At 37.6% G+C, this 27,706-nt stretch overlaps 1 protein-coding gene across 2 annotated transcripts; it reads right to left on the bottom strand.

The window, feature by feature from the left end:
* Window positions 1-19,988: 19,988 nt before the first annotated feature.
* Window positions 19,989-24,710, bottom strand: LOC107801670 (putative late blight resistance protein homolog R1A-3). 2 transcript variants are annotated; one of them, XM_016625033.2, is made up of 4 exons: window positions 21,852-24,707; window positions 21,255-21,335; window positions 21,100-21,165; window positions 19,989-20,271 (listed from the first exon to the last, which is right to left on the bottom strand). In XM_016625033.2, exons 1-4 carry the CDS (start codon window positions 24,616-24,618, stop codon window positions 20,105-20,107), a joined length of 3,081 nt encoding a protein of 1,026 aa, XP_016480519.1. In that variant the 5' UTR covers window positions 24,619-24,707; the 3' UTR covers window positions 19,989-20,104. The 2 variants fall into 2 exon arrangements, 1 of the variants encoding a protein (XP_016480519.1); XR_012699142.1 differs by having other exon boundaries at window positions 20,203-20,271; window positions 21,245-21,335; window positions 21,852-24,710.
* Window positions 24,711-27,706: the final 2,996 nt, after the last annotated feature.

Consider the following 27,706-nt stretch of genomic DNA (forward strand, 5'->3'; position numbering starts at 1 on the left):
TTTGAATCAAATTATCTAGTTTAAACCCACTTCCAGTAAAAATCATTTAAAGATATTTTTCCAATAGTTTTTCAAACAAAGGATCAATGCAAAGGTGAGCAAAAATGATGAAATCATAAACAGTCCCTCGGACAAAACATCACTCATATACAGCCCTCGGGCAAACCTCACAGTCACTCGGGCATACCTCACAATCACTCTTGCCACTCGGACATACCTCACAATCACTCTTGCCACTCGAGCATACCTCACAATCACTCATGCCTCCCAGTCACTCAGCACTCGGCACTCGCACTCAGTAGGTACCTGCGCTCACTGGGGTGTGTACAGACTCCGGAGGGGCTCCTTCAAGCCCAAGCGCTATAATCTGCACGGACAACTCACGTGCCATAATAATAAAGTATGTTACAGGCGGGCAGCCCCGATCCACACTCATCCTCACAAATCAGGCCCTCGGCCTCACTCAGTCATAAAGTATGCTGCAGGCGGGCAGCCCCGATCCACACTCATCCTCACAAATCAAGCCACTCGGGCATTTCAGTAAAATAGGGCATTCGGCCCAAAACATTTATATGCATCAAAATAGAGTCATAAAACTGAGTTATGCGGTAAACAAGTATAAACATGACTGAGTATAGATTTTCAGCCCAATTTACAGAAAATCTTTCTAAAACATATAAGTATCAATGGTTTTAACAAAGTATGCAACTTTACAGCTGCTACGGGACGGACCAAGTCGCAAATCCCCAACAGTGCACACTCACACACTCGTCACCTAGCATGTGCGTCACTTTAAAATAGTAAAATGATACGAAAATCCGGGGTTTCATACCCTCAAGACTAGATTTATAATCGTTACTTACCTCAAACCGGTCAAATCTCAACCCCGCAATGCTCTTACCTCTGGACTCGGCCTCCAAATACTCCAAATCTATTCACAATCAGTATAATACCATCAATATACGCTAATGGAATGAATTCCACACGAAAAGCTTCAAAATTAGACCAAAACCCGAAATTGGCTCAAAAATCGCCTGTGGGGCCCACGTCTCGGAACTCGACAAAAGTTATAAAATACGAAAGCCCATTCAACCAACCTATACCAATTTTACCAAAATCTGACCTCAACTCGACCCTCGAATCTACAAATCTTATTTCCAAATTTCTAAGTTCCAATCTCCAATTTACACCTCAAAATCATGTAATCTAGTCGGATTATTCGATGATAATTTAATATTATGGAGTAGAAATGATCACAAGGGACTTACCTCAAGTTTTTCCTTGAAAATATATCAAAAATCGCCTCTCCTCAAGCTCCAATTTGACAAAAATGTCAAATGGCACGAAGTCCCCGTTTTTATAATTCTGCCCAGACATCCTCGGTTCTGCCTCGATCTTGGCCTTCGATCGAGATCCTCGATCCTGGTTCTCGGTTCTGGCCCTCAATTATGTCTTCGATCCGGCCTTCGACCGTGACCCTCGACCCTGGGCTCGATCATGCCTTTGATCGTGGCCCTCGACTCTGGGCTCGATCATGCCTTCGATCGTGGCCCTCGACTTTGGGCTCGACCATGCCTTCGATCGTGGACCTCGACCCTGAGCTCGATCTGGGCTTCGGTCGTGGCCCTCGGCCCTGAGCTCGATCTGGGCTTCGGTCGTGGCCCTCGACCCTGAGCTCGATCTGGGCAGAAGCAATTTCTAACACAAGAAAATTGCAGCAGCTGTTCTAGTTCAATTTTTGATTCGTTAACCATCCGAAACTCACCCTAGGAACTCGGGACCTCAACAAAATATACCAACAAGTCCTAAAACATCATACGAACTTAGTCGAATCCTCAATTGACCTCAAACAACGCTAAAACCATGAATTATACCCAAATTCAAGCCTAATGAACTTTGAAATTTTTAATTTCTACAAACAACTCCGGAACCTATCAAATCACGTCCGATTGACCTCAAATTTTGCACACAAGTCCTAAATGACATAACAGAGGTATTTCAATTTTCAGAATCGGATTCCGACCCCGATATCAAAAAGTCAACCCCCCGGTTAAACTTCTTAAAAATAAAACTTTCGGCATTTCAAGCCTAATTCCTCTACGGATTTCTAAAAAATATTTCGGACACGCACCTAAGCCCAAAATTACCATACAGAGCTATTGGAATCATCAAAATTCAAATCCGAGGTCGTTTACACATAGGTCCATATCCGGTCCACTTTTCTAACTTAAATTTTTTAATTATGAGACTAAGTGTCTCATTTCACTCTGAGTTCCTTCCGGACTCGAACCAACTAACCCGATATAACATAATATATCTGAATAACACAAAAAGAAGTAGGAATGGGGAAAACGGGGTTATAACTCTCGAAACGACCGGCCGGGTCATTACATCCTCCCCCTCTTAAACATACGTTCGTCCTTGAACGTGCCCAGAGTTGTTCCAAAAGCCATCAAATCACTGTGTAGCTTTCACATGCACATACCCAGGGGTGATCCCACATCACCATATCCCATACAGTTCCGATAGCACAGCATGACTGAAATTTCTCAATTCAACCTAGCCCACAAGCCTTCGAATCAAATTTTCAATATCCGAAATTTCCTATAAGATGAGAAGTTTGCATCTACATACCGTATAAGTCTGAACAATCTGTACCAAAAGCTGTAACCATAACTCAAATACTCAAATTCAAATACCGCATAGCTCGAATGCTCAAAGCAATGATTTCAAATCACAGTATCGACTCAAATCAATCCAGTGCCAGTAATATACCTCATATCAACCAAACCCTCGTTCTAAAACCTTCGTACAATGCCGATGATGAAAGAAACATACCGAATTCATAACCATTCATTAGACCATCAGGCCATGGAGCTCTCGTTCCTTCTATAAGAACTATAGCCAATTTCAAAGCCGGCTTCCAATATTATCCTCCTAATTATACCACAATCAAATCTGATAGCATCCATTCTTGACCCAATGACCTCGTCTCCTCCAACACGACCACTCTAGTGACATGACACATCAATACAATTTAAAGCCACAACCCGTGCAATCCATGCACCATATAGCAACATTCCAAATGTACCCAATCGTAATAATGACCCAAACAGGAGAAGCGTTCCACAAGCTCGACGAGTACCACCCCGATGCAATGTTAAGAACCCATCACACACCGCAGAACCATAACATATGAATCTTACACAAGGGATCATATTTCCACATAACTCTGCTGCAATACGCGATCCTATCCAAATACTGGTCCATATGAAACACCTCAAGTCACCCTGCTAAAAATCAATAACCATGCGCAATTCGACATCAAGTACCCAACGTGCATTACCATAACCACAGAGAAGCAAACGACACCATGCCACATAAAACCCGAAAGAACACGACTAATACGTCATCAACTAAGCAACATCCAATACTATTCTCGCTCAAATTCCGCTATAAGGCCACAATAGAACCGCACCATATGTGCATATAACCACGAATCCCAACTCCTCGTAACATAGAAGAGTAACTCACCGATTATTTCAGAGCACGAATAAGATTCACATCAATCGAATGGCACATCCTTCAACAATAGCAGTATGGAGCCAATCAATCCGGCTCGGTGTAGAATACACATCCTAATTGGGCCTACCAATGGGCCCCGAATCAACTATGGTCAGCCACCAATAGATAAACAACCTCCGAAAGTCCACAATGACGGAATCATAACACCTTCTATCACCTGGCTAGCTCCGGTCACAACTTCACAGTCCACACCTATGAAACAATTTGCTCATGAGAACTCCCAATCTTCAATTCCATAGAACACATAAATCACCCTATTTGATTCCACCTCCACCGCCCTAATGCCTAACGCCTCTCTCATACTCAATCCTCCCACGAGAAATACTTTGAAATTTCTTCCGTGCCACCTGGCAAAAATTTGAATATCAACAGTCGATCAACCAGGAGAGTGCCGCAATACCAGCGAAGTACCCATAAATCAAAACACACTGCCCCTTCTGAAATGTACACTCTCATCAAGCTATACCAGATAGTAATATCATTTACCTAGTCATCGGTAACTGTTCATGTCGCTTAAGAATTTATGTCCTTCCCTTCAAAACTGAACTGTGACCTGGTACATGTAAATCCTATTCCCGCACAACACACCACATCTATTATGTTATCATATGACAAGCATAAGAATTCCATTATCAACTCTGAGTCACTAGCAATTACATACCTTATTAGTCAGAAACCTCTTTCTTGCTTCTTTCTAGGAGAAAATCATAACACACAACACGCACATCGGTAGAAATTATCCGGTTTAAACCATGGTAGAACCCATCATGAACACTTTGAAATCCATTTGCACATAATCAAGCTATCTGAACCGAATTTCTCTAACTTCACCAAGCCACACAGGTTGCCAAATCCGGGAGCATTGCCACGAAGCACCTGTAGATACTAGCCACGTCATAAGTACACAAATAACATATCATACCCATTACTGTGCTACCCCAACCTACTTCCAAACTGTCCTATTTTCCCAAGTCCTTTCCAAATTGCCTTCAAATTGCTATTTTATTTCCTTATTAGAACATTACTATCCTTAACTAAAACTTGCCCCGCGAACTCTAGCATAGAATCACACCGCCCTAAGGCTTATAAGCCATCAAATTCCCTTTTTATGTATTCCAAAGTTTCCACAACCAAAAATGCTTACTCCGAAGAGACTTTAGGTGAATCTAAAACTGTTTCCTTCACCTTCTTGATACTGAAATGCATAATTCACAATAATATAAGATGCCACGAGTCTCAACACCGTTCAATGCAACTCCTAGTTTTCTAGCCATATTTATAAATCTTGAATCCATTGTAACCATTCTAGAATTAATCGACCAAACGGACTGAAACGACCTGTGCCCCATTAGCACACTAACACCCAAGGGAATAAAGAGTAACCCACACTCCTACGCAACCGAGCAAATTCCCGCTCCATGTACACTACATTCTCTGTGAATAACCACTCAATTATTTTATGGTCCTCCTATAACCATAGAGTGTAATACAACTTGTGTCCAGAAATTCCTTTACCCGAGTCATCCTCGACCTCGACCTCGACCTCTGCAAGTCATAACTGCTTTACCAGTATACCCCGAACCGAAACTAATATGACCCATAACCGTGCAATCAACTCGTCGATAGCAGAATCCCCCACTTAGCCTTAAGCTGCAGTTATATAAAATTAAAACCCGTAAGGATTTCTCCTTCTCAATTACCAAGGTCTCACACCGTTAACCTGCCAGACTTCTCAAAGTCTTTTATTAAGCCTTTCATGAACATTCTGAATCTCCAGCCAAAATTACACATGCGACCTCCTACCGGGTAGCTAGTAATATTTCTCACAAAAGCTTCATCAACATCACGTCACCGCTAGCTGCACACAGGAGATAACCCACATGTGGAATTCCTTACCGACATCTCCCAATGACACTGCACTGAGTGCAACAACCACGAAATTCGTAAATTCCCATGAGTTCATGCTCGTCCACCATTTATATAAGTCTATACGTTCCCTATTGACATCAACTGTATATCAATAATACCTTCCGAACTCAAGTCATATTGCACCTGACACAATAATCAGATCTTCACACCTCTATTCATTTCAAACACACTCATTTCTGCCATATTCAATTTAGAGTATGCAGAGTATGCAGGCTGATTCACATATTAACACGATTCCAAACCATTCTACACTTTCTCAAGGCGCACGACTACCCTACTAGTGAATTCATATGCTAATCTGCCACTCTTACTTCGGTTAAACCATCTCCTTTAAGAAACTTCTCAACCTCTACTTCTCCTACTTGACCTGCTAGTACTTCAACCACCGCGAACACTTTCTGCCATGTCTTCCCTCATACTTTGCTACCCAACTACTGCATCAAATCAAAATGTATTTCTGTCGCACCTGAACCAATAAAATGTTACCGACTCTAAGTCCCTTCAAAGATTATCTTTCCCGAGCCATCAACATCAAAATACCCATTCGCAACCACCATTACTATACAACCACTTACTCTTCTTGAGTTCAAACTCATTGACAGACATGAGAATTTAATTTGCCCTAAAATTTAACAACGTGAAAGATCCTTCAAAACATTCACACTCGAGACGGTATGTCGCATCAAAACGAAAATCCAAGCACCCAATGGCCTTCCTTTACATTCAAAGAAAATACTTCTCGTCACATTCACATAGTCTTAACACTTCCAGCAGTTACGTCATACTCACCACAAAACCATTCCACTGCTCATCGAGCCACAATTCAACTCGTAGGGACATTATCGGATATATGAGTCCAAATGTTTAGGTTACAACTGGCCTAAGCTGCGGTCTAACCATGGCCTCATGTCCTCCAGACTGGCACACCACCATAACACAGAATACACATCTCAATCTTGTTCATAGAATCACAAGCCGGCGATGCGCAACTGATACCGAGCGCTCATGTGCGCATACGAGATGCGTGGAAGGAATTCAAAAAGTTATGTCTCAAGCTGAATCATTTTCACACGATAGAATACAAGAAAGTGAAATTTTCCTAAGAGTTCTGCAGCCTCTCGAAGATAAGTACAGACACCTCCGTACCGATCCGCAAGACTCTACTAAATATGCTCATGACTCGTGAGACCTATGTAACCTAGGATTTGATACTAATCTGTCACGACCCAAAAACTAACCCCTGTCGTGATGGCGCCTATCGTGGAACTAGGCAAGCTGACTCATTTCCAAAACAAACAGATATTTTTATTTTAAAGAAACTTTCAAGGTTATTTAACATTAACCTTCATTTAAAGAGTTCAAATCAAAGAAAAACAGAAGTGCGGAAAAGAAAAGCCCGACATCGGGGTGTCACTAGTCATGAGCATATACTACAATCTGTCTAACAATATCAAGGCTATCTCAGCCCAGAAAATAGCTAAATACAACTATAGGAAGATAAGAGAGAGTAGAGTAGGGGCTGCGATCGCCAAACAACTACCTTGCTATCTCCAAGAAAATCTACAACCAGAACACTTAATAACTGCTACCGTGTTCAGCTACACCTGGATCTGCACACAAGGTGCAGGGAGTAACGTGAGTACGCAAACTCAGTAAATAACAACAATAAATAAAGTCTGAGCAGTAGTGACGAGCAATAAAGCATATAACGTTCATATCAGGAAATCTCAGTAAATTACCACATGCTTTTTTTAAAAATCAAGATTTGAATCAAATTATCTAGTTTAAACCCAGTTTCAGTAAAAATCATTTAAAGACATTTTTCCAACAGTTTTTCAAATAAAGGCTCAATGCAAAGGTGATAAAAAATGATGAAATCATAAACAGCCCCTCGGGCAAAACATCACTCATATACAGCCCCTCGGGCAAACCTCACAGTCACTCGTGCCACTTGGGCATACCTCACAATCACTCTGGCCACTCGGGCATACCTCACAATCACTCATGCCTCCCAGTCACTCAGCACTCGGAACTCAACACTCGTACTTAGTAGGTACCGGTGCTCACTGGGGGTGTGTACAGACTCCGGAGGGGCTCCTTCAGCCCAAGCGCTATAATCTGCACGGACAACTCACGTGCCATAATAATAAAGTATGTTACAGGCGGGCAGCCCCGATCCACACTCATCCTCACAAATCAGGCCCTCGACCTCACTCAGTCATAAAGTATGTTGCAGGCGGGCAGCCCCGATCCACACTCATCCTCAAAAATCAAGCCACTCGGGCGTTTCAGTAAAACAGGGCATTCGGCCCAAAATATTTATATGCATCAAAATAGAGTCATAAAACTGAGTTATGCGGTAAACAAGTATAAACATGACTGAGTATAGATTTTCAATCGAAAACAGTGAGAGGATGATAAGAAACAGCCCCTAAGGGTCCAAACAGCATTGGCGCAAGGCCCAAACATGGCATTCAGCCCAATTTACAGAAAATCTTTCTAAAACATATAAGTATCAATGGTTTTAACAAAGTATGCAACTTTACAGCTGCTACGGGACAGACCAAGTCGCAAATCCCCAATAGTGAACGCCCACACGCCCGTCACCTAGCATGTGCGTCACTTCAAAATAGTAAAATGATACGAAAATCTAGGGTTTCATACCCTCAGGACTAGATTTACAATCGTTACTTACCTCAAACCGGTCAAATCTCTACCCCGCAATGCTCTTGCCTCTGGACTCGGCCTCCGAATTCTCCAAATCTATTCACAATCAGTATAATACCATCAATATACGCTAATGGAATGAATTCCACAAGAAAAGATTCAAAATTATACCAAAACTCGAAATTGGCTCAAAAATCGCCTGTGGGACCCATATCTTGGAACTCGACAAAAGTTATAAAATCCGAAAGCCCATTCAACCACGAGTCTACCCATACCAATTTTACCAAAATCCGACCTCAACTCGACCCTCGAATCTACAAATCTTATTTCCAAATTTCTAAGTTCCAATCTCCGATTTACACCTCAAAATCATGTAATCTAGTCGGATTATTCGATGATAATTCAATATTATGGAGTAGAAATAATCACAAGGGACTTACCTCAAATTTTTTCTTGAAAATATATCAAAAATCGCCTCTCCTCAAGCTCCAATTTGACAAAAATGGCAAATGGGACGAAGTCCCCATTTTTATAATTCTGCCCAGACATCCTCGGTTCTGCCTCGATCTTGACCTTCGATCTTGGCCTTCGATCGAGGTCCTCGATCCTGGTTCTCGGTCCTGGCCTTCAATTATGTCTTCGATCCGGCCTTCGACCGTGACCCTCGACCCTCGGCTCGATCATGCCTTCGATCGTGGCCCTCGACTGTAGGCTCGATCATGCCTTCAATCGTGGCCCTCGACCCTGAGCTCGATCTGGGCTTCGATCGTGGCCCTCGGCCCTGAGCTCGATCTGGGCTTCGGTCGTGGCCCTCGACCCTGAGCTCGATCTGGGCTTACATCTGCGCAGAAGCAATTTCCAACACAAGGAAATTGTAGCAGCTGTTCTAGTTTAATTTTTGATCCGTTAACCATCCGAAACTCACCCGAGGCCCTCGGGACCTCAACCAAATATATCAACAAGTCCTAAAACATCATACGAACTTAGTCGAATCCTCAATTCACCTCAAAAAACGCTAAAACCATGAATTACACCCCAATTCAAGCCTAATGAACTTTGAAAATTTTAATTTCTACAAACAACTTCGGAACCTATCAAATCACGTCTGATTGACCTCAAATTTTGCACACAAGTCCTAAATGACATAACAGAGGTATTCCAATTTTCAGAATCGGATTCCGACCCCGATATCAAAAAGTCAACCCCCGGTCAAACTTCTCAAAAATAAAACTTTCGGCATTTCAAGCCTAATTCCTCTACGGACTTCCAAATAATATTCCGGACATGCTCCTAAGCCCAAAATACCATACGGAGCTATTGGAATCATCAAAATTCAAATCTGAGGTCGTTTACTCATAGGTCCATATCCGGTCCACTTTTCTAACTTAAAATTTTTAATTATGAGGCTAAATGTCTCATTTCACTCTGAGTTCCTTCCGGACTCGAACCAACTAACCCGATATAACATAATATAGCTGAATAACACAAAAAGAAGTAGGAATGGGGAAAATGGGGTTATAACTCTCGAAACGACCGGCCGGGTCGTTACAAAATGATAGATGTGATTGAGTACAAAATTGTTATTTTAAATAATTAATTCAATAGCAATAAGACCTTTGTGGGTCCCAAAAATATCGACACGTAACCTAAACATGATCTTTAACATGAGTCTTAGCTCAATTTCATCTAACACGTGGAGGATATGTGAAGAACGACGTGATTATTTGACTATGCAACTCCACGGAATTAATTAAGTCACAATATCTATGGTGCACGCCCACACGCCCCTCACCTAGCATGTGTGTCACCTCCAAACAATTAACATAACACGTAATTCAGGGATTCACACCCTCAAAACCAAGTTTAAAAGTGTTACTTACTTCAATCCGAACAATTCTTTATTCCAATAAGCCTTTTCCTCGCGATTCGGCCTCTAAACGCCTCGAATCTTAGTCAAAATAATTCGATACAATCAACACGAGGTATAGGAATAAATTCCATATGAAAATGCTAAATTTTACAATAAAATCCGAAATTAATTCAAATATCAACAGTAGGGGCCTTGTGTTGGAACTCGACAAAAAGTTACAAAATATGAACGCTTATTCAACTATGAGTCCAACCATACAAAAATTACTAAATTCCAACTCTGATTCGGCCTTCAAACCCTCATATCAATTTTTGGAAAATTTCTATTCTCTAATACCCCAAATCATGAAATAGGTGCTGGAAATAGTGTTAGATTCATGAATAACGGACCAAATCAAGTTACAATTACTTACCCTAGTCCAATTTGTGAAGTTTGCCTCTGAAAATCGCCCACACCGAGCTCCCCAACTATATTTATGTAAAAAATGGCAATTAACCCCCGTTTATAGAGCCTATGCTATTTTTGAGCGCTACACGTAGCATGGGGCACTGCCTGTGGTGCAGTTTCCAGAACCCCAACAATTCCCAGCGCCAGGTCTAGCGCCCCACGCTACCCTGGGCGCTGGCGGCGACAGAAAATCTTTTCCGGCACGGAAATGGGCATAACTCTCTTATGTGATTTCCGAATTCGACGATTCTTTTTGCTGTGGATTTAAAATTTCAATACGGATCTTTGACGCTTAATGTGATACCACTTATTCTTGAAGAAATAACGTCAGAATATTCTACATTCGATATCAAAACCTAGCAAATCAAGTCTGATTGACCTCTAACTTTGCATAAAAGTCATAAATGACATAGCAGACCTATTCCAATTTCCAGAATCAGATTCCGACCCCCGATATCAAAAAGTCAACTCCCCGGTCAAACTTCCAACTTAAATTTCTATTTTAGCCATTTCAAGTCTAATTTAATTACGGACTTCCAAATAATTTTTCAGACACGCTCCTAAGTCCAAAATCACCATACAGAGCTATTGGAATCATCAAAACTCTATTCTGGGGTCATTTACACATAAGTAAATATCCGGTCAACCTTTTCAACTTAAGTTTTCATCTTTGAGACTAAGTGTCTCAATTCATTCCGAAACCTCACCGGACCAGAACCAATTACCCCGGCAAGTCACATAACAACTGTAAAGCATAAATTGAGTAAATGGAGAAATGTGGCTGAAATACTCAAATAACAGAAGATTACGATGTGGACGAGTCAAAGAAGGATGGTGCAGAGGAGGTGAAAGTGACGGATGAGAAAGAATTTGCTGCTCAAAACACAAATAATGTCCAAGCTGGGAAAAATGAGGTAATTCAATTTTTTTATTTCACTCGAATTTGTCAAAGCTGGGAAAATGAAATACAGATAATGTCAAATTTGCTGCTCGAAACACAAATATAGCTCGAGGACTCTATATCGATTGCGATTGTTGTTTTTCTTCTCCATTTGTATTTTACGCTTGAAGTTAATAATATTTCTCAAATGTTTAAATGTCTTATATTGCTAATGATATTGTATTAGAGAGCATACTCAGACAGAACCTTGACTCAGTTACCAAGATAGATCTTTTCTGATGTGGAAGATCAGACTATGCTGCAACCAAAGAGCATACTTAGACAGTACCTTGGCTCTGATACCAATTGTTGCAGAAGCCAAATGTATATAGTGTGAATGAGTCACAACTACTATACCAAAAATTATGACAACCACTAAATAATAAACAAGACAATAAGACAACAATAAAAGAACACCAGAATTTACGAGGTTCGGCCAATTTTGCCTACTTCCTCGGACACAATCAATATTTTATTCTACTCCAAAATTACAAGTGAAATAATACTAAAGAGAGAAGATACAAATGCCTTAAGAAGATAAAAAAGGCAAATGAGAGGTGTACATAAATCCTAAACATTAGGCCTCCTTTTATAGGGTGAAATTTCCATTCAAAATTGTCATCCACCGATGTGGGACTTTTGACAATTTTAACAATTATTAAAAATTGCTCTCTCTTAAAAGAGATTCCTCAAGGATTCGCAGATAGTATGACACTGAAACTAATTATGTTACAGGGATGTTCTCCTTCTGTTGTGACATCTGCTGAGCGGATCAGGAGAGAGCAATTAGAGAGTTCGGGAAGCGACATGCTTAGAGTTTATGCCGTTGATACAAGGGGTAAGTAGAATAATTTACGGTGAAATCTCAACACTCATAATATGTTTGACAATATCTATGAATTGTGCATAACTGCTATACTGTTTGATTATAATAAGATATGCAACTCGCAAAGTTCATAAGGTTTAATAGTTCTTAGCATTTCTACTGAACTCGTTCATTTATTTTTCCATTTTGGAAAGCATGAATCGTTAGCCAAATTGAAAGTGCAGACTAAAAAATGGCTAGTAAAGTTCAAGATCTACTTTTGGCAAAACATTTGTACTGTTAATGTGAAACAAAGATTATTTTGCACCTTTAATTTACTAAACTGAAGATTCACTTGTAAGGGCAATTGTACACACATTCAGATCAACATTAGTGAGAGGCAACGCAGGAAGATACAGACAAGATTTGGAGATAGATTCCAATAAAGAAAGAGGACGACAAGCAAATAAATGTTGTGAGCTGCTATGGAATTTGCAGATGGTACCAAACTGCAGCTCATAGAGTTACATAAATGTTGTTGCCCCCTTGTGATTATTTTTGTCAAAAAATCTAAAATAAAGAGCATGAGATGACAACACTAGTATAACTTGTGCTTGTTACATGCTTGGTTTTTCCTTTGTTGTCGCAACGTTTCTTGTTTCTAGTGATAGACGTGGTGCTGATTTATTCTCAAAATTTCTCAATTAAATAAACGTTAGAATGTATTGACAAATTTTGTAACAATGGTCTGGGACTATATTTTAAAATTTTAGAATGTCCGAAAGGCTATTGTTGTTTAGAGGATGTTTTATGAATTATTCTACTATCAATCTGTTCTTCATAATTTTAAAAGTTGAAATGACACCAGGTAGTCTTCTAAAGGAATGTTATTTAGGAATTAGCCTTCTAAAGGAATGTTATTTAGGAATTAGCCAGTAAGTTCTGAATTTCAGCTTTTCAATTTAATTTTTCGGCACAAAATATCATGAATTATCGTGAAGTTAAGATTTAATTTAACATTTCAAAATAAAATAAGTATTTGCTAATCTCTAAATAGCATCACTAAAAATAGTTATATGTGCACTTGTCCCATTTTAGTACCATCTCTGCTTGTTTGAGCTTGGTCCAAACCTAGATAAAGTAGAGTGGTAAGTTGAGAGTCAACACAAAAGTTATTAATTTATAATGAGTTAAAGCAGTTCAGCAAACTAATAAACCATAAACAAAGTTATTTCTGTTATAAAATATAACTCAAAGTAACAATATAGAACAAGAAAAAACAAGCTAAGAGATATAGAGAAAAAGAGAGGAGAGATTCTTATTTCTTCTTAAATTGTGTGTATTTTCCTATCTATTACAATGTCTTTATATAAGCATGAAAATTGAAGAAAAATATGTTATTGAATATGTTATTAAGCATATAAATATGTCATTGAATATGTCATTAAGTATTTGAGAAGATCATGCAGGAAGAGCAGACATTCACCATAATTTAATTTTTCTTATAACCTCCCCTGGATGTCCATAGATAATATGCCTCGTTAAAACCTTATTAGGGAAAACACCTATGGGAAAAAACTCCTAGTGAAGGAAAAAGAGTACACATGTTTAGAAATACATCGTTTGGTTGCCTCGTTAAAACCTTGCAAGGAAAACCTAGTAGGACAAAATCTTGTAAGGGAAAAAGAGTACAACACGTATTAACTCCCCCTGATGAGAGCATCAATTCACATCCTTAAGCCTTCGCATCCCAATCTTGTACACTAGTTTCTTGAGAGTTGACGTCGGTAGAGATTTGGTGAATAAATCACCCATATTATCGCTTGAACGGATCTGTTGTACATTGATATCACCATTCTTTTGAAGATCATGTGTGAAAAATAGCTTTGGTGAAATGTGTTTTGTCCTATCCCCTTTTATGAATCCTCCCTTCAATTGGGCTATGCATGCTGCATTGTCTTCATACAAAATTGTGGGTAGTTTGTCACACTTCAAACCACATTTGTCTCGAATAAGGTGTATTATAGACCTCAACCATACACATTCTCGACTTGCTTCATGATAGCAGTTCTCTCAACATGATTAGATGAAGTAGCCACGATTGATTGCTTAGTCGATCGCTAAGATATGGCAGTGCCTCCATATATAAACACATAACATGTTTGAGATCGAGCCTTGTGTGGGTCAGATTAATACCCAGCATCGGCATAACCAACAAGATCGGGACTACAATCATTGCCATTCAATAATCTCATATTGGTAGTCCCTTTTAGATACCACAATATGTGTTTGATTCCATTCCAATGTCTCCTTGTAGGAGCAGAGTTATATCTTGTTAAGACATTAACTGAAAAAAGTTATGTCAGGCCTTGTAATGTTAGAAAGATACATTAGTGCATTAATTGCACTAAGATATGGTACTTCAGGACCAAAAAACTCTTCATTATTTTCATGAGGTCGGAATGGATATTTATTTATATCGAGTAATCTCACAACCATCGGGGTACTCAATGGATGTGCTTTATCCATATAAAATCGCTTCAAAATCTTTTTAGTGTATGATGATTGATAGACAAAAATTCCATCTTTCATATACTCAATTTGTAGACCAAGAAATTTTTATTGTCTTTCCAAGATCTTTCATTTCACATTCTTTTTTTAAATAGTCTATTGTTTTAGGAAGCTCCCTAGTAGTTCCAATGATATTTAAATCATCAACATACACGATGATTATAACAAATTTAGATCCAGATCTTTTTATAAAGACACAAGGATAAATTGAATCATTCTTGTACCCTTCTTTCAACACATACTCACTCAGGCGATTATACTACATGCGACCTGATTGTTTCAATCCATATAAGGATTTTTGAAGCTTTATTTAATAAATTTCTTGAAAATATTAATATGCTTCAGAACAATTTAAATCCTTTAAAGATTTCCATTATATACATATCACGTTTTTCTTGTATTTCCAGATTAAAACCTGAAATGACGACATCCACCAAAGGAGAACATATCTCTATATAATCAATGCTTGGATATTTACAAATCTTTTTGTGACATAAGTCGTCTTTATGTCTATCGACTTGACCTTTTTTTCGCACAAGAACACATTTATACCTCCATTGGCTTTATACTTTCAGGTGTTGGGACTATCTGTCCAACTTCATATTTTTCAGCTGAAATTAATTTTCATTGCGTATTTTTTATTTGGCCAATCATTTATCCGTCCAAATTTCATGACAGATTTGAGCTCAAGATCCTCATCAATATTGATAATATTGAGCGCTACATTATATTAACAATATCGTCAACGATCATTTTATATCGATTCTACTATTACCCAATAAAGACATAACTTATTGAAATCACTTTATCTTATTATTTTCAGGTACGTGAGCCTCTCCCATGAGGTCTTATGAAGTGTTATATCGTGGTGCTCTTCTAGAGCACTTGCCTCCTTATTATGACCATCTTGAACATTTGCTCCTCTCGTTCTCCAAGGAATTATCTTTGAAACGGATTAGTCTATTATACTTCATGCATGCCATAGATTCTACTCATTATGAACTTTATTTTATTTGGAGCATTAGCAACTGAATATGACATTTAGCTTTAGGTCAACAAATATGCCTGGCAATATTTTGCAAATAAATTATCACTTGAACTTCAAGTTCTCATTTTCTCGTACGAGGACCTAGATGTACTCATAATAATTCATTACATGCATTACTTTTTCAGCTGCCCATTTTCTCTCCCTATTGTTGGGATCACCAACACATATCCTTAGCCTTATTTTGGGATTCATCTTTGTGCATTGTGGTGGAACAATTAAATCATATAGCACATTCATATTTCTAGATGGAAATTATTTGGTTCCTGACCCTGAACCGATTGTGATAGGTAGAACTTATCATAACTTGGCTAGATGCGTACAAGTGTTGTTGTATATTAAATAATACATCACATACCAAATTTTATTTAGGCATTTTTGTTCTCAAAACCAATGGTTTAGATATAATTGGAGGCATACAATTTCTGCTAAACCAACTTGGATTTAAACCAGTATTATCAAGATAAATCATCATAATTTATATTCTGGAACTGTGCTCTAATAATTTGAGTAATCAATCTTGCAAAAGCCAAACTGTAAGTTAATAACAAATGCACATGTGACCATATAATAGATGCATCTATTAAAATCATATAATAGTAAACGGTACACATGGCAGGTGACTGGGCCCATATATTTATCACCTTTTATTTGTTCCAGAAACCAAGGGATTCAACCTTAACTGGTATATCATGAGAATAAGAAGCACAAGATAATTCTTGAAGAATATTCTATTTCTTCAATATATGCCAATGTAATTTTCAATTAATTTTTCGCATCATAATTGAACCGGGATGATCAACCGGTCATGCCAACTAATATTTGTTTCACTAAACCTCTAGTTTACTTGTGACATATGATTCCATCATCATGCTTATATTTGTGTAGTAGAAATAGAAAGAAAATCGGGTAATCTTTCAAAATTACCCATTATGATTATAGAAATATGAAGATATTCAATATTCCTTTCATTTATAGTCTCAATATGCCAACCACTTTGACTTATACATTTGAAATTCAAAAGAGTTTCTTTTGAGACTTTACAATATCAATGCCGTGAATAATTTTATTCATCTGGGTAGTAACACTCTAATTTTTTAATTTTTTCGGAGCTCTTAACAACTTTTGTACTACAAGATTTTTTTGTCACACCATTCATAAGGTAAATGTCTCCTTCACGGAGAAAATTATATCTTAATAAATTATCATGGTTAAAATTATCATAAGCAAAATTACTTCTTGCTTTAATTTTTTCCTTTAATAACCTTTTATAAGGCACAACAAAATATATATTTTTTGGCGTATCACATGTACGCGACCAATGACATATTCATGTAACCACACAATAATATTTATTCTCTTTATTTCACTCAAATTTTCCTTAAAGGTGAGTTGTGTGATATTCATCTAATCATGCATTGCATGTCTTTATTCATTATTTTTATTACATATTGCCACATTCACCTTTAGGAATGGGTCTGCATTCTCAATGCTTATCACAAGTCACATTCTCTTCAAGGAATGGATCATAATCAACAACGTGCTTTATTATTTTTCATACTAATTTGATAGTAAACATTGCCTTCACATTTTGAAGGACTATTTTGAGAACACTTATTGTTCACCTTTTATAATCATAGTGATGATTATTATTATTTTGATCTTTGAAACACCCACGTTCATTGTTCAACCACTTATCTTCATTAGACTTATTATGCGCTGCTACCACATTCACTTCAAGAATGGAGCAAATCAAGTGGGACAATATTCATGCCTTTTCTTGAAAAATATATTATTTTTCTTTAGTTATCATTATATCATCAATATGGTATAGCGAGACTCAAACCCAATATCTTACCAATATAAAGGCATGTTAGGCCATAATGAATTGGGACTCAAACCCAACTCTTATCATCATGGAGCATCAGGACTTGATCCTGATGTCTTACCCTCATGGTGCATTACGACTTGAACTCATTGAAGTTGATATCATTAATAGCAAATGACAAAAATAATTTCAAATACGAAGAAAATGCTTACCTCTTGAGTTAAACTCTTCATAATGTCATTTGGATATAATTCTCAACAATAGACTTTCGTTTACTCAAATCAGTTAGGTAATTAGTGTCAAACAGATATATGAAAATACAAAATAATATTGAAAATTCACATATGGTCTTTGCTGCAATAAGCTTACTTCAAGATAAAAGTGATATGACCAGAACATTAAGGAAAAATTATGTATCAAACAGAATAATAGTACTACTAGTTACCATGCACTTTTGTGGAAACTAAGTATTATGCTCTCTAGAAAAATAAAAAGATATAGCAGAACCTTTAAGTCAATCAGGGAATCAAAAAAATAGTGGACAAATCTCTGTCTACTATCTACTACTATATGCTTTCCATATAGAAATGATTCAACATGTTAATTTGATAAGAACTATCATCAATGAAAAATTTGGTGTAGTACATACTTCTTGTACTAATATTTTATCTTATCAAAATAAAATAGTTACAAATATTATTATTATTATTATTATTATTATTATTATTATTATTATTATTATTATTATATTATATTATATTATATTTGACAGTAAACTAATGTATAATCATTATACTAAACATACTAAAATCATATTATAAGGTAAAATAATAAGCATACATAGTAAAACATAATTTTAATTTTGTAGATTATTTAGTATACTGCATGCCACCTATTATTTAGTTCATGAAAATTTAACAAGGTGACATCCTTAGCAACCACATAAATACTAATTTTTTAATAATCAGACCATTGCTTATTCTAAATAGTGGTACAAATTTATCTGGTTTAAAGCTCGGACTTGTTGCTGTAGCAGAAAGACGTGTCTGTAACACTACATACCTTTCTGAATAAAATCTGGATAATTTTGACAATAGATCATCGAGATATACCTTACCAGAAGTGGAATTCAACCTTGAGGTTAGAGACTTCGTGCTGATAACGTGCTATAAAATATAGCTCAAAGTAACAACAAAAAACAAGCTAAGAGATATAGAGACAAAGAGATGGGAGATTCTTATTTCTTCTTCAATTGTGTGTGTTTTCCTATCTATTACAAGACCTTTATATAGGCATGAAAAGTGAAGAAAAATATGTCATTGAATATGTCATTAAACATTTGAGAAGATCATGGAATAAGAGTAGACATCCACCATAATTTGATTTTCTTATATAACAATTTCAATAATTTGATTGACCCTTTTGCTACTTTGAAATCATTGCACAATTCTTGATTTTCCTTCAATAGGTGATTCTTCCTCCTCCGGGTATGCTTGCTTTTGGGTTTCTTTAGCTTTTTTACTCTCTTGATTCCTTGACAGAAAAACATAAAAAGTAAAAGATCATAAGAAAGCAATGGTACAATTGTTTTACCTATCATTCAAATTGATTGGACAATGTTAAAGAAGACTATAAGAGATTCTTATTTCTCTTACTACTTACTACGAGAAATTCTTATTTCTTTTTTAATTGTGTGTGTTTTCCTATTTATTACAAGATCTTTATATAAGCATGAAAAGTAAAGAAACATATGTAATTAAACATTTGAGAAGATCATGGAATAAGAATAGACATCCACCATAATTTTATTTTCTTATATAACAATTTCAATAATTTTTTGTCCAATTATTTTTGTTTTATCATGGTAACTTTTTGGATATGGATTCATTAAAGTAGTAATATTATTCAAACACATTTATGAGTGTGATGACCTTGAAAACGCCAACAATACCGAAAGTATGACTTTTTAAAAAAAAATGAGAAAGGTACATATTTATCGCCTGACCGGATGAATAGAATCCCTTCCCTCGTAATCAGGTGCCTCGGGTTCAAGTGCCGGAAATGAAGCAACTCCTAGTAAGGAGCACTTCCCCATTTAATGGATTTTAAGTGGCGCGAATCACAGCTAGTCGGGTCAGTGAGATTCAAATACCCTATGGTTAAACCAAAAAATAAAATTAAAATAAACATTTAGACAAGCTAAATTTGAATATAAAATCCCATAGCATTATTACTTTATTTTTCTCTTGTGAAGTTTTGAGAATAAAATACAACCCATTTTTACTAAACAAGAACAGGAACAAAACCAAAAGAAAAAACATTTGATTTAAAAGAGCTGCAGTTTTGTTCAATATGCAAATTCCTTAGCACCTTTTAAGTAAACCAAAGCACCTTCCCTCACAAATCTAACTTAAAACTCATTTGCTCGAATCTTCTTCTGTTTCTTCTAGATGAAAATTAGGAAAAAAATCTACTAATAAAGGAGCAAAAAAGTTCTTATAGACGTAAGCTTTTGATCTGTCTCTTCCTCTAGAACTTTGTCCAGTCTTCTCCGTATATCCCGCTTCTTCATCCGAATCTAACTCTGTACAATGGCAATGGTCATTACAAGCGTAAGAGATTATTAGCGTTGGAAACTCAGTATAACAGATAATACACACTATTACTTTACAAGGTTTAACATATCTAACTTTAACCAGACATGACCATTTTTAAAAATGAACGTTCCCATGCTAATTAAAGATGTAAGCGTTGGGTGTTTATGAACAAAGTCTCATATGGAAGTAGAAAAGAAAAATAAGAGGCCTTTAGGAGAAAAACGTGCGGGATTGAAGTGAAGCTGACAATATTACACCAAAGTTAAGAGTATCTTTGGGTTGTTCGGTGTGGGGCCCAGCTAATGCCTTTGCCCGTCTACGGGCTGGTTTACGACCTTTACCCGCGCATACACAACATTTGAGTGTGTGTCATGTGTGGGAACAAAATGTTTGATAATCTTAATGAGGTGAGGCGGGGCGTGCTTTGTCTAAAGCAGACAATATCACACAAGTATCTTTGGGCCGTTTTACCAACATGATGCCAAACAAATATACGACAAAATGTTTCGACTAAGGTAATTGATACTGTAAGAGATTACTGCTGTTGTAGAAGACATTTGGCCCCCGAAATATTACCTCAAGTATAGTTAGTTCTCTCTTACATAAGTAAATCTGAACTCTACCAGTCATTATCGAGCTACGTCTGCAATTCCCTAATGTTCTGGTATTATCTTGTTTTGCTTCCTTTTTCTATTTGATTAATGGACTAGACCTCTAAAGATGCAAGAAATATGTCAACATATTTATCTAATTAATTTCAGCCCTAACAAAAAATAAATACACAAATTAGCGAGTTCAATAGAAACATTAGGTACCAGTTTGAAGCATATCTAACACTGCTTTCATTGCTAAATCTTCAGATTCTTCATCTGAATCAAGCCCTGTACAGTAAGTGTTCAGTGAAAAGAGAGAGATTTTTAGAGTTGGAAACTCAATTAGTTTTTTAGAAAACCAAAACACCTTCGCTCACCAGTTTCCTCATCTGAAGCTCTTACAGTCTTCTCCACATCTCCCTCTGCTGCTTCTTCATTAACTTCATTTGAATTTAACTCTGTACAACGGCCATTACAAGAGTAAGAGATTATTAAAGTTGGATACTTGGTATAACACATAATCACATACTCTATAGTAAGATTTAACCTATCTAATTTTAAAGACTACTATCAGCAAAAAAAGCATTTCCCTACATATAGTTGATTTAGGAAGCCAAATTTCTTCTTTGCAACAGTTCACGTGCCACCCTTTCAAAAGGTTTGTCATTCTGATGTAAGAGATATGATCAACTCTTTTATCTAATGAATTCCACTCTTGCTGAAAAATAACTTGAAATATTTACATGCTATGTGTGAAGATTGTTATACATCATGATAGAAAACCCTAACATGACCAATCACATCATAATGAACAACTCAGTTTTACCTATCTTATTACAATCAAACAATATACTACTCCTAGACCCTAGTAGTTATGCACAGAAAATTTTGCATCAAAGTCAATAGCTGAATTCTAAATTAGTGGTAAAAAATATAATGGATGTTGAAGACTCACTCTAAATTATTTTACTTACCTCCAATTGTGTCGAAGTCATAAACTTTAAGCATGTTGTTTCCCAAGTCTTCCTCATGATTTCTTTGGATCTTCTTAGCAAAAGTCACAAGGGAAGGAGAACATCCCCATAACTCAATTCGCTGCAGTGTCCCACTATCTGCAAATACTTTTGGAATCTGTTTTAAGTACCTGCAATTTCTGATAACAACACGCTCAAGGCATGGGAAATTATCATCGATATCGGCGGCTCTCCAATATTTAAGATCCAACTCCTCAAGGAGCAAGAATTTCAATTCAGGAAATCCCATCTCTGTTACCTCCCACCTTTCTGCTGACCACGCTTCAACAAAGGCTGAATTCTTCAATTGGAGCACCTCTAGTTTGGGCAACTGGCTAATGATCGTCATGTCCTCCCATGGTAGATAAGTTTCGGAAAGTGTTAACTTCTTGAGATTTGGTGGGAAAGAACCCAGACGTGGAAGCCTGAAATTGAAACCAAGCAAGTCCATGTCGAACCCTGCAATATTTAGTGTCTCAAGCTCATGCATATGTATCAGATTATCTAGACACTCGGGCACATCAGTAAAATCATCGACAGTGACAAAAATCCCCAATTTTTTCACTTTCTTAATCCCTTCAAATATTTCCTTTGTGCAACAAGAAAGACTCAATCCAGAGACACTTAGCAACTTTTCCAAAATCGGTTGCTTAACTTCATTAACTGATACCTTCCGAGGAGAATGAACGTACATACTTGTACAGTGGAGATGCCTCAACTGAGACAATCCCCAAATTCCAATCGGTAAGCCTATCCGCCCGTCCAGTTCAGATTGAGAAACAATGAGAGTTTGCAAATTCCAAAGATTGGAAATTGGTACATCCTCAGGAATCTCATAAATAGCCAAGGCCAAGTACCTTAAACCTACTAGGTGTAGTATTTCACTAGGAAAATAACTGAATTCAACGGCCTCCAAGTCCAACACTCGGAGAAGTTTAAAATGATCTAGGCTCAATAAAGAATCCTGCCATAAGTCATTGCCAGAAAAATGAAGAGAACGTGTTTTGCTGTGAGTAAGATCATCAAAAAGAATGCGCCGAAAATTACCATTTGAATGAACTGACACCCAGCGACGACCTTCAGGAAGAATCTTTCCAGCTCCATAGCTTACGGGATCTACAACATAAGAATACAAAAGCATCTCGCTTTTAGCTTCTCTCAAGCATAAATCATGAAGAAGATCATGAATCCTACACGCCTTGATTCTTCCACACAAACTTCGCGTGCTAACAACAACCAGATTTTTATCAATAAGATCATGTAATAGATTAGGAGCTAGCTTTTCCAATCCCTCAAGCCCCTTTAGCTCTAAGAGTCCCTCTGCTGCCCATAATCTAATCAACTTCTTCACAGAAATCTCTCTAGCTTTTGGAAAAACTCCAAAATACAGAAAGCAGGCTTTCAAATGTGAAGGAAGATGCTTGTAGCTCAAAGCAAGCACTCCTGAGCAACGTTGATAATCGTCAAGGTTTACTAAAGAGCTCACCCTTTGAGCTACTTCCCTCCACTCCTCTAGTCTCCTCTTGCTAGAAAGAGCCCCTGCAACCACAGAAATCATTAGTGGTAATCCTTTGCAATTTTCCACAACTAACTTCGCGACATTCTCAAATTCAGTTGGACAATCTTTTTTGTCAAACGCCTTTTGGCAAAACAAATTCCAACTTTCCTCTAGCTCCAGGGGACGCATTGGAAACGGATCCTCAGGAGAGCTTGCATATTGCGCAACCTTCATGTCCCGAGTAGTCAACAATATCCGACTTGCAATATTGTATTCAGGAAACCATAGTCTAATATCATCCCAGGCTTCCCTGCTCCATATGTCATCAACAACGATCAAATACCTCCTACCCTTTAAACTCTTTTGCAAAAGATCTGCTAGATCTCCATTGCTTTTCTTTTCAAGCTTTTCTTTCTTTTCTTTCTCCACAATAGCATCTTGAAGGAGGGATAGAAGCATCTTTCTTAAACTGTAGTCCTTGGACACAGTAATCCATCCACGGAAATCAAAGAAGCTCAGAATTGAGGGATCGGAAAACATTCTTCTGGCAAACGTTGACTTACCTATGCCTCCCATCCCAGCAACAGAGATGACTTCCAGCTGAGACGAGTGTCCTGTAAGTTGACCCCGCATGAGCTCTTGTTCAATGTTGTACCCCACCATGTCATTCTCAAGGATTGAAACATGAGATCGTGGTGAACTAGAACCCTCCAGCGAACGATTTGTAGCTTTCAGCTTGATGAGCTCTTTGGTGACAGAATCAGCGCCTTCTATTGCTTGATGCAAGATCGTAAGAAGCCTCTCGGTCGCCTCTGTCCGAATATGTTCATCCTTCTCTGAGACCAGTCGTAGCTGTGATTCAACTTCGTCTTCTGCTTCATTTGCTAGATCTTTGACTTTTTTCTGCAAATCCTTCATTTGGTCGTCATCAGAATTGTCAAGAAGCTCTCGCACAGAGCTAACCTTATCAGAGAGTAACTTCAAATGTTTTTTGTGACCCTCCTGAAGGTCTAAGCTGGATTGTGAAATAAGGTGTATTGTTCCCATCAGAGAAGTTAGAGCAGCATAAGAAGCCATCTCTGTTTCTCTTCTGTTTATACAAGAATTGTGAATGAAGAAATGTTCTGATTGTTGGCCTAAGCGAAAGTTAGTTTTGAAGATTGTTGGCCTAAGCTCATGCATGAACCAGGTCCATCCCTTATATGCATAGATACGGGCAGATTTGAGCATGTGAGATGCACGTGAAGGAGATAAGCTTAACTTGGTCTAACTAATATGTCCTGATTGAAAAGGGTTGCATAATTGATAAGAAGAAGAACTCCTTAATCAAAGAGAACACTATCCAAGATAAGTGAGGAGTTAGAGGTTGAGATCAACTAGAACTCTTCCACCAAGTAAGAGAAACATTAGAACTCTAGTTATTTTCTACCCTACTAACTCTATAAATCGCAGGATGTTCTCATTCTACATGGGATGCACAAAAACAGAAGTTAAACGTGAATTGAGAGTAAAATAGCAAGGCATTTTGCAAGAAATTCGTGTGTGATTCAAGTGTGCAAACCTGGAGCTACATGAACCAGATAGAAGAACCAGCTCCAAGTGTTTGTCTTTTATTCTAGTTCAATTGTAGTAGGTGTTTTCATATTTTACCTTTCAACTTTATTTAGAGTCAATTGTAATAGGTACTCAAAGTATTCAAGTTATAGTTAACTTGAAATTGTTGCAACAGTTAGAGGTTGTGTGCCACAACGGGATTAGAGTTAATCTTAGGTTTACAAAAGTGTTTTGTAAATGCAGTTTTTGGCCCAGTGATTTAGTGAAGAGTTTTGAAAAAATCCTACCGGGAAGTAGGTCGTGGTTTTTTCACCTTTTGATCGTGTTCTTTAATTTTTGTATTTATTATTTCGCAACACTAGTATAAGGAACACATAGAAGAATCATGTCCTTCTATAATATGTGCACGCGAAAAATTGAACACCACGCAAATCACCCCTCTTGTGTGGTATTCAAGTTAAAACATCACTCATAATGGTTAGAACTCAAAATGATATAGAGACAATCTTGGCGTACAACTCCTATTTATAAGTATATATCAAGAGGTGGTCATTTGTTAAATATACTTCTTGAGATTTTTAAGGAAGTTTCCTATAAAACTTAACTAAAATGCAAGTAGCAATTTAAATATGGCAATTGCCTTTTCATACTGATTTAGAATATGCTAATTCAACTGCACCTTCATGAAGTCTCAACAACTAGAATATTTTACTAGTACCAAATTTTAGCATCAATTAGCCGGCATAGGGCAGCTAGATAGACACTTTAATTACTACTCATAATTTAGGTTGCACATGATTTTTTTCATTTCTTTTTTAGCTGAAAAACCAACTAACGCCTTCACATTCAACCTCATTTGTGCCAGGAATCAAACATTTGGTCTCAAGAAGATCAGAAGATGACTATGTCGCCTTTTGGTCACTATTAAGATATCATCACGACAAAAGAGAAGAATTAAAGAATTTCAGTGATTGAAAGAAACTAGGAATTATTGTGTTATTGGAAATAGGGAACATGAAAACTCTTGACCCTTTATCTTGTTAGGATGTGTTTGGACTAAGTCATTTCGAGGAAAATGTTTTTGACGAAGAAGTCATTTTATAGCGTTTGATTTGCCAACCCAAATGGGGGAAAATAACTTCCCACTTTTGGGCAGAGTCATTTTCAATCAAAACTATATCAACTCTTAACTTAATATCACTGTATTTTTGTTTTGTTTTTGGTTTTGATAACCATGGTGGCTGGGTCAGCTTGCGTGTACCTCCCAACATCAACAGGTACGAAGTAACTCTATCCACCAAGGCTTGGATAGATGGAAAAAAATCACCTAGTATTTTTTGCCTCCGCTGGAATTTGAACCTAAAACTTCATGGTTCTCACCCACTTTATTGATCACTAGGCCACACCCTTGGGTGCAACTTAATATCAATGTTCTAACCACCAATTAGACAATATTACCAATATTCGATACTAAAACATTTCACAAAACACTCTCCGATTTGCTAATGTTATTATTAATTTGTTACATGTATTTTTTTGTAAATTATTTTTTTACCCACCAACCAAACAACAAAAAATATTTTTTATGAAAAAACATTCTTCAAGAAAATATTTTCTATAGGAAATAACTTCCATCGTACCAAACTGTGATGACCCAAAATGTCATCTTATAATTTAGAACTCGAATCTGCACTCTTAAGCCTTAAAATCTCATTTTTACCCTCCTCAATTTGTGTGCGCAGTCCGGACAGTTTTCCGGAAAGATTTAATGTTGAAAACTAATGAAAATAAGAATTTTTGCCTTAAAAGTTAATTTTAGTTGACTTCGGTCAATATTTTTGGTAAACTGGCCCAGATCCGTACTTTAACAGTCCCGGTAGGTCCGTATCGAATTATGGGACCTGGGCGTATACCCGGAATCGAATTTGGAGGTCCCTAGCTTGAGTTATGAATTTTTGATGAACATTAAAAGTTTGGAAATTAATTATTTTTAAGAATTGATTGATATTTGGCATTGTTAGTATCGGGTCCGTATTTTAGTTCTGGAGCCCGGTACAGGTTCATTATGATATTTAAGACATGTTTGTGAAATTTGGTGAGAAACGGAGTTGATTTGACATGATTCAGACGTCCAGTAGAGAAAATAGAAATTTTAAAGTGTTCTTGAGAATTTCAATTGAATTGGTGCTAAATTTGGAGTTCTAGGTGTTATTTTGGCGATTTGATCGCGTGAACAGGTTTGTATGATATTTTTAGACTTGGGTGCATATTTGGTTTGGAGCCCCGAGGGCTCGGGTGAGTTTCAGATAGGCCACAGGATGTTTTGGACTTGGGAAAAATCTAGTTTTCTGCAGATTCTGGTGTCTGTCATATCTTTCTTCGCGTTCACGAAGGTCCTCTCGCGAACGCGAAGAGTAACCTAATGAGGCTGAGACTTCTTCTTCGCGAACGCGAAGGCTTGGTCGCAAACGCGAAGTGATGGGGGATTTACCCTTCGCGAACGCGACCGGCTCAACGCAAACGCGAAGCATGTGGGGACCTGGGAGGGGGGCGTTCCTTCATCGCGAACGCGAGCAACGTCTCGCGAACGCGAAGGCCAGGGGGTGTAACCATCGCGAACGCGAGCTGGCCTTCATCGCGAAGGTGAGCAATGTCTCGCGAACGCGAAGGCCAGGGGGTGTAACCATCGCGAATGCGAGCTGGGTCTCGCGAACGCGAAGGCCAGGAGGTCTAACCATCGCGAACGCGAGCTGGGTCTCGCGAA

Source organism: Nicotiana tabacum, chromosome 15, assembly GCF_000715075.1.
Source record: "Nicotiana tabacum cultivar K326 chromosome 15, ASM71507v2, whole genome shotgun sequence".
Lineage (NCBI taxonomy): Eukaryota > Viridiplantae > Streptophyta > Magnoliopsida > Solanales > Solanaceae > Nicotiana > Nicotiana tabacum.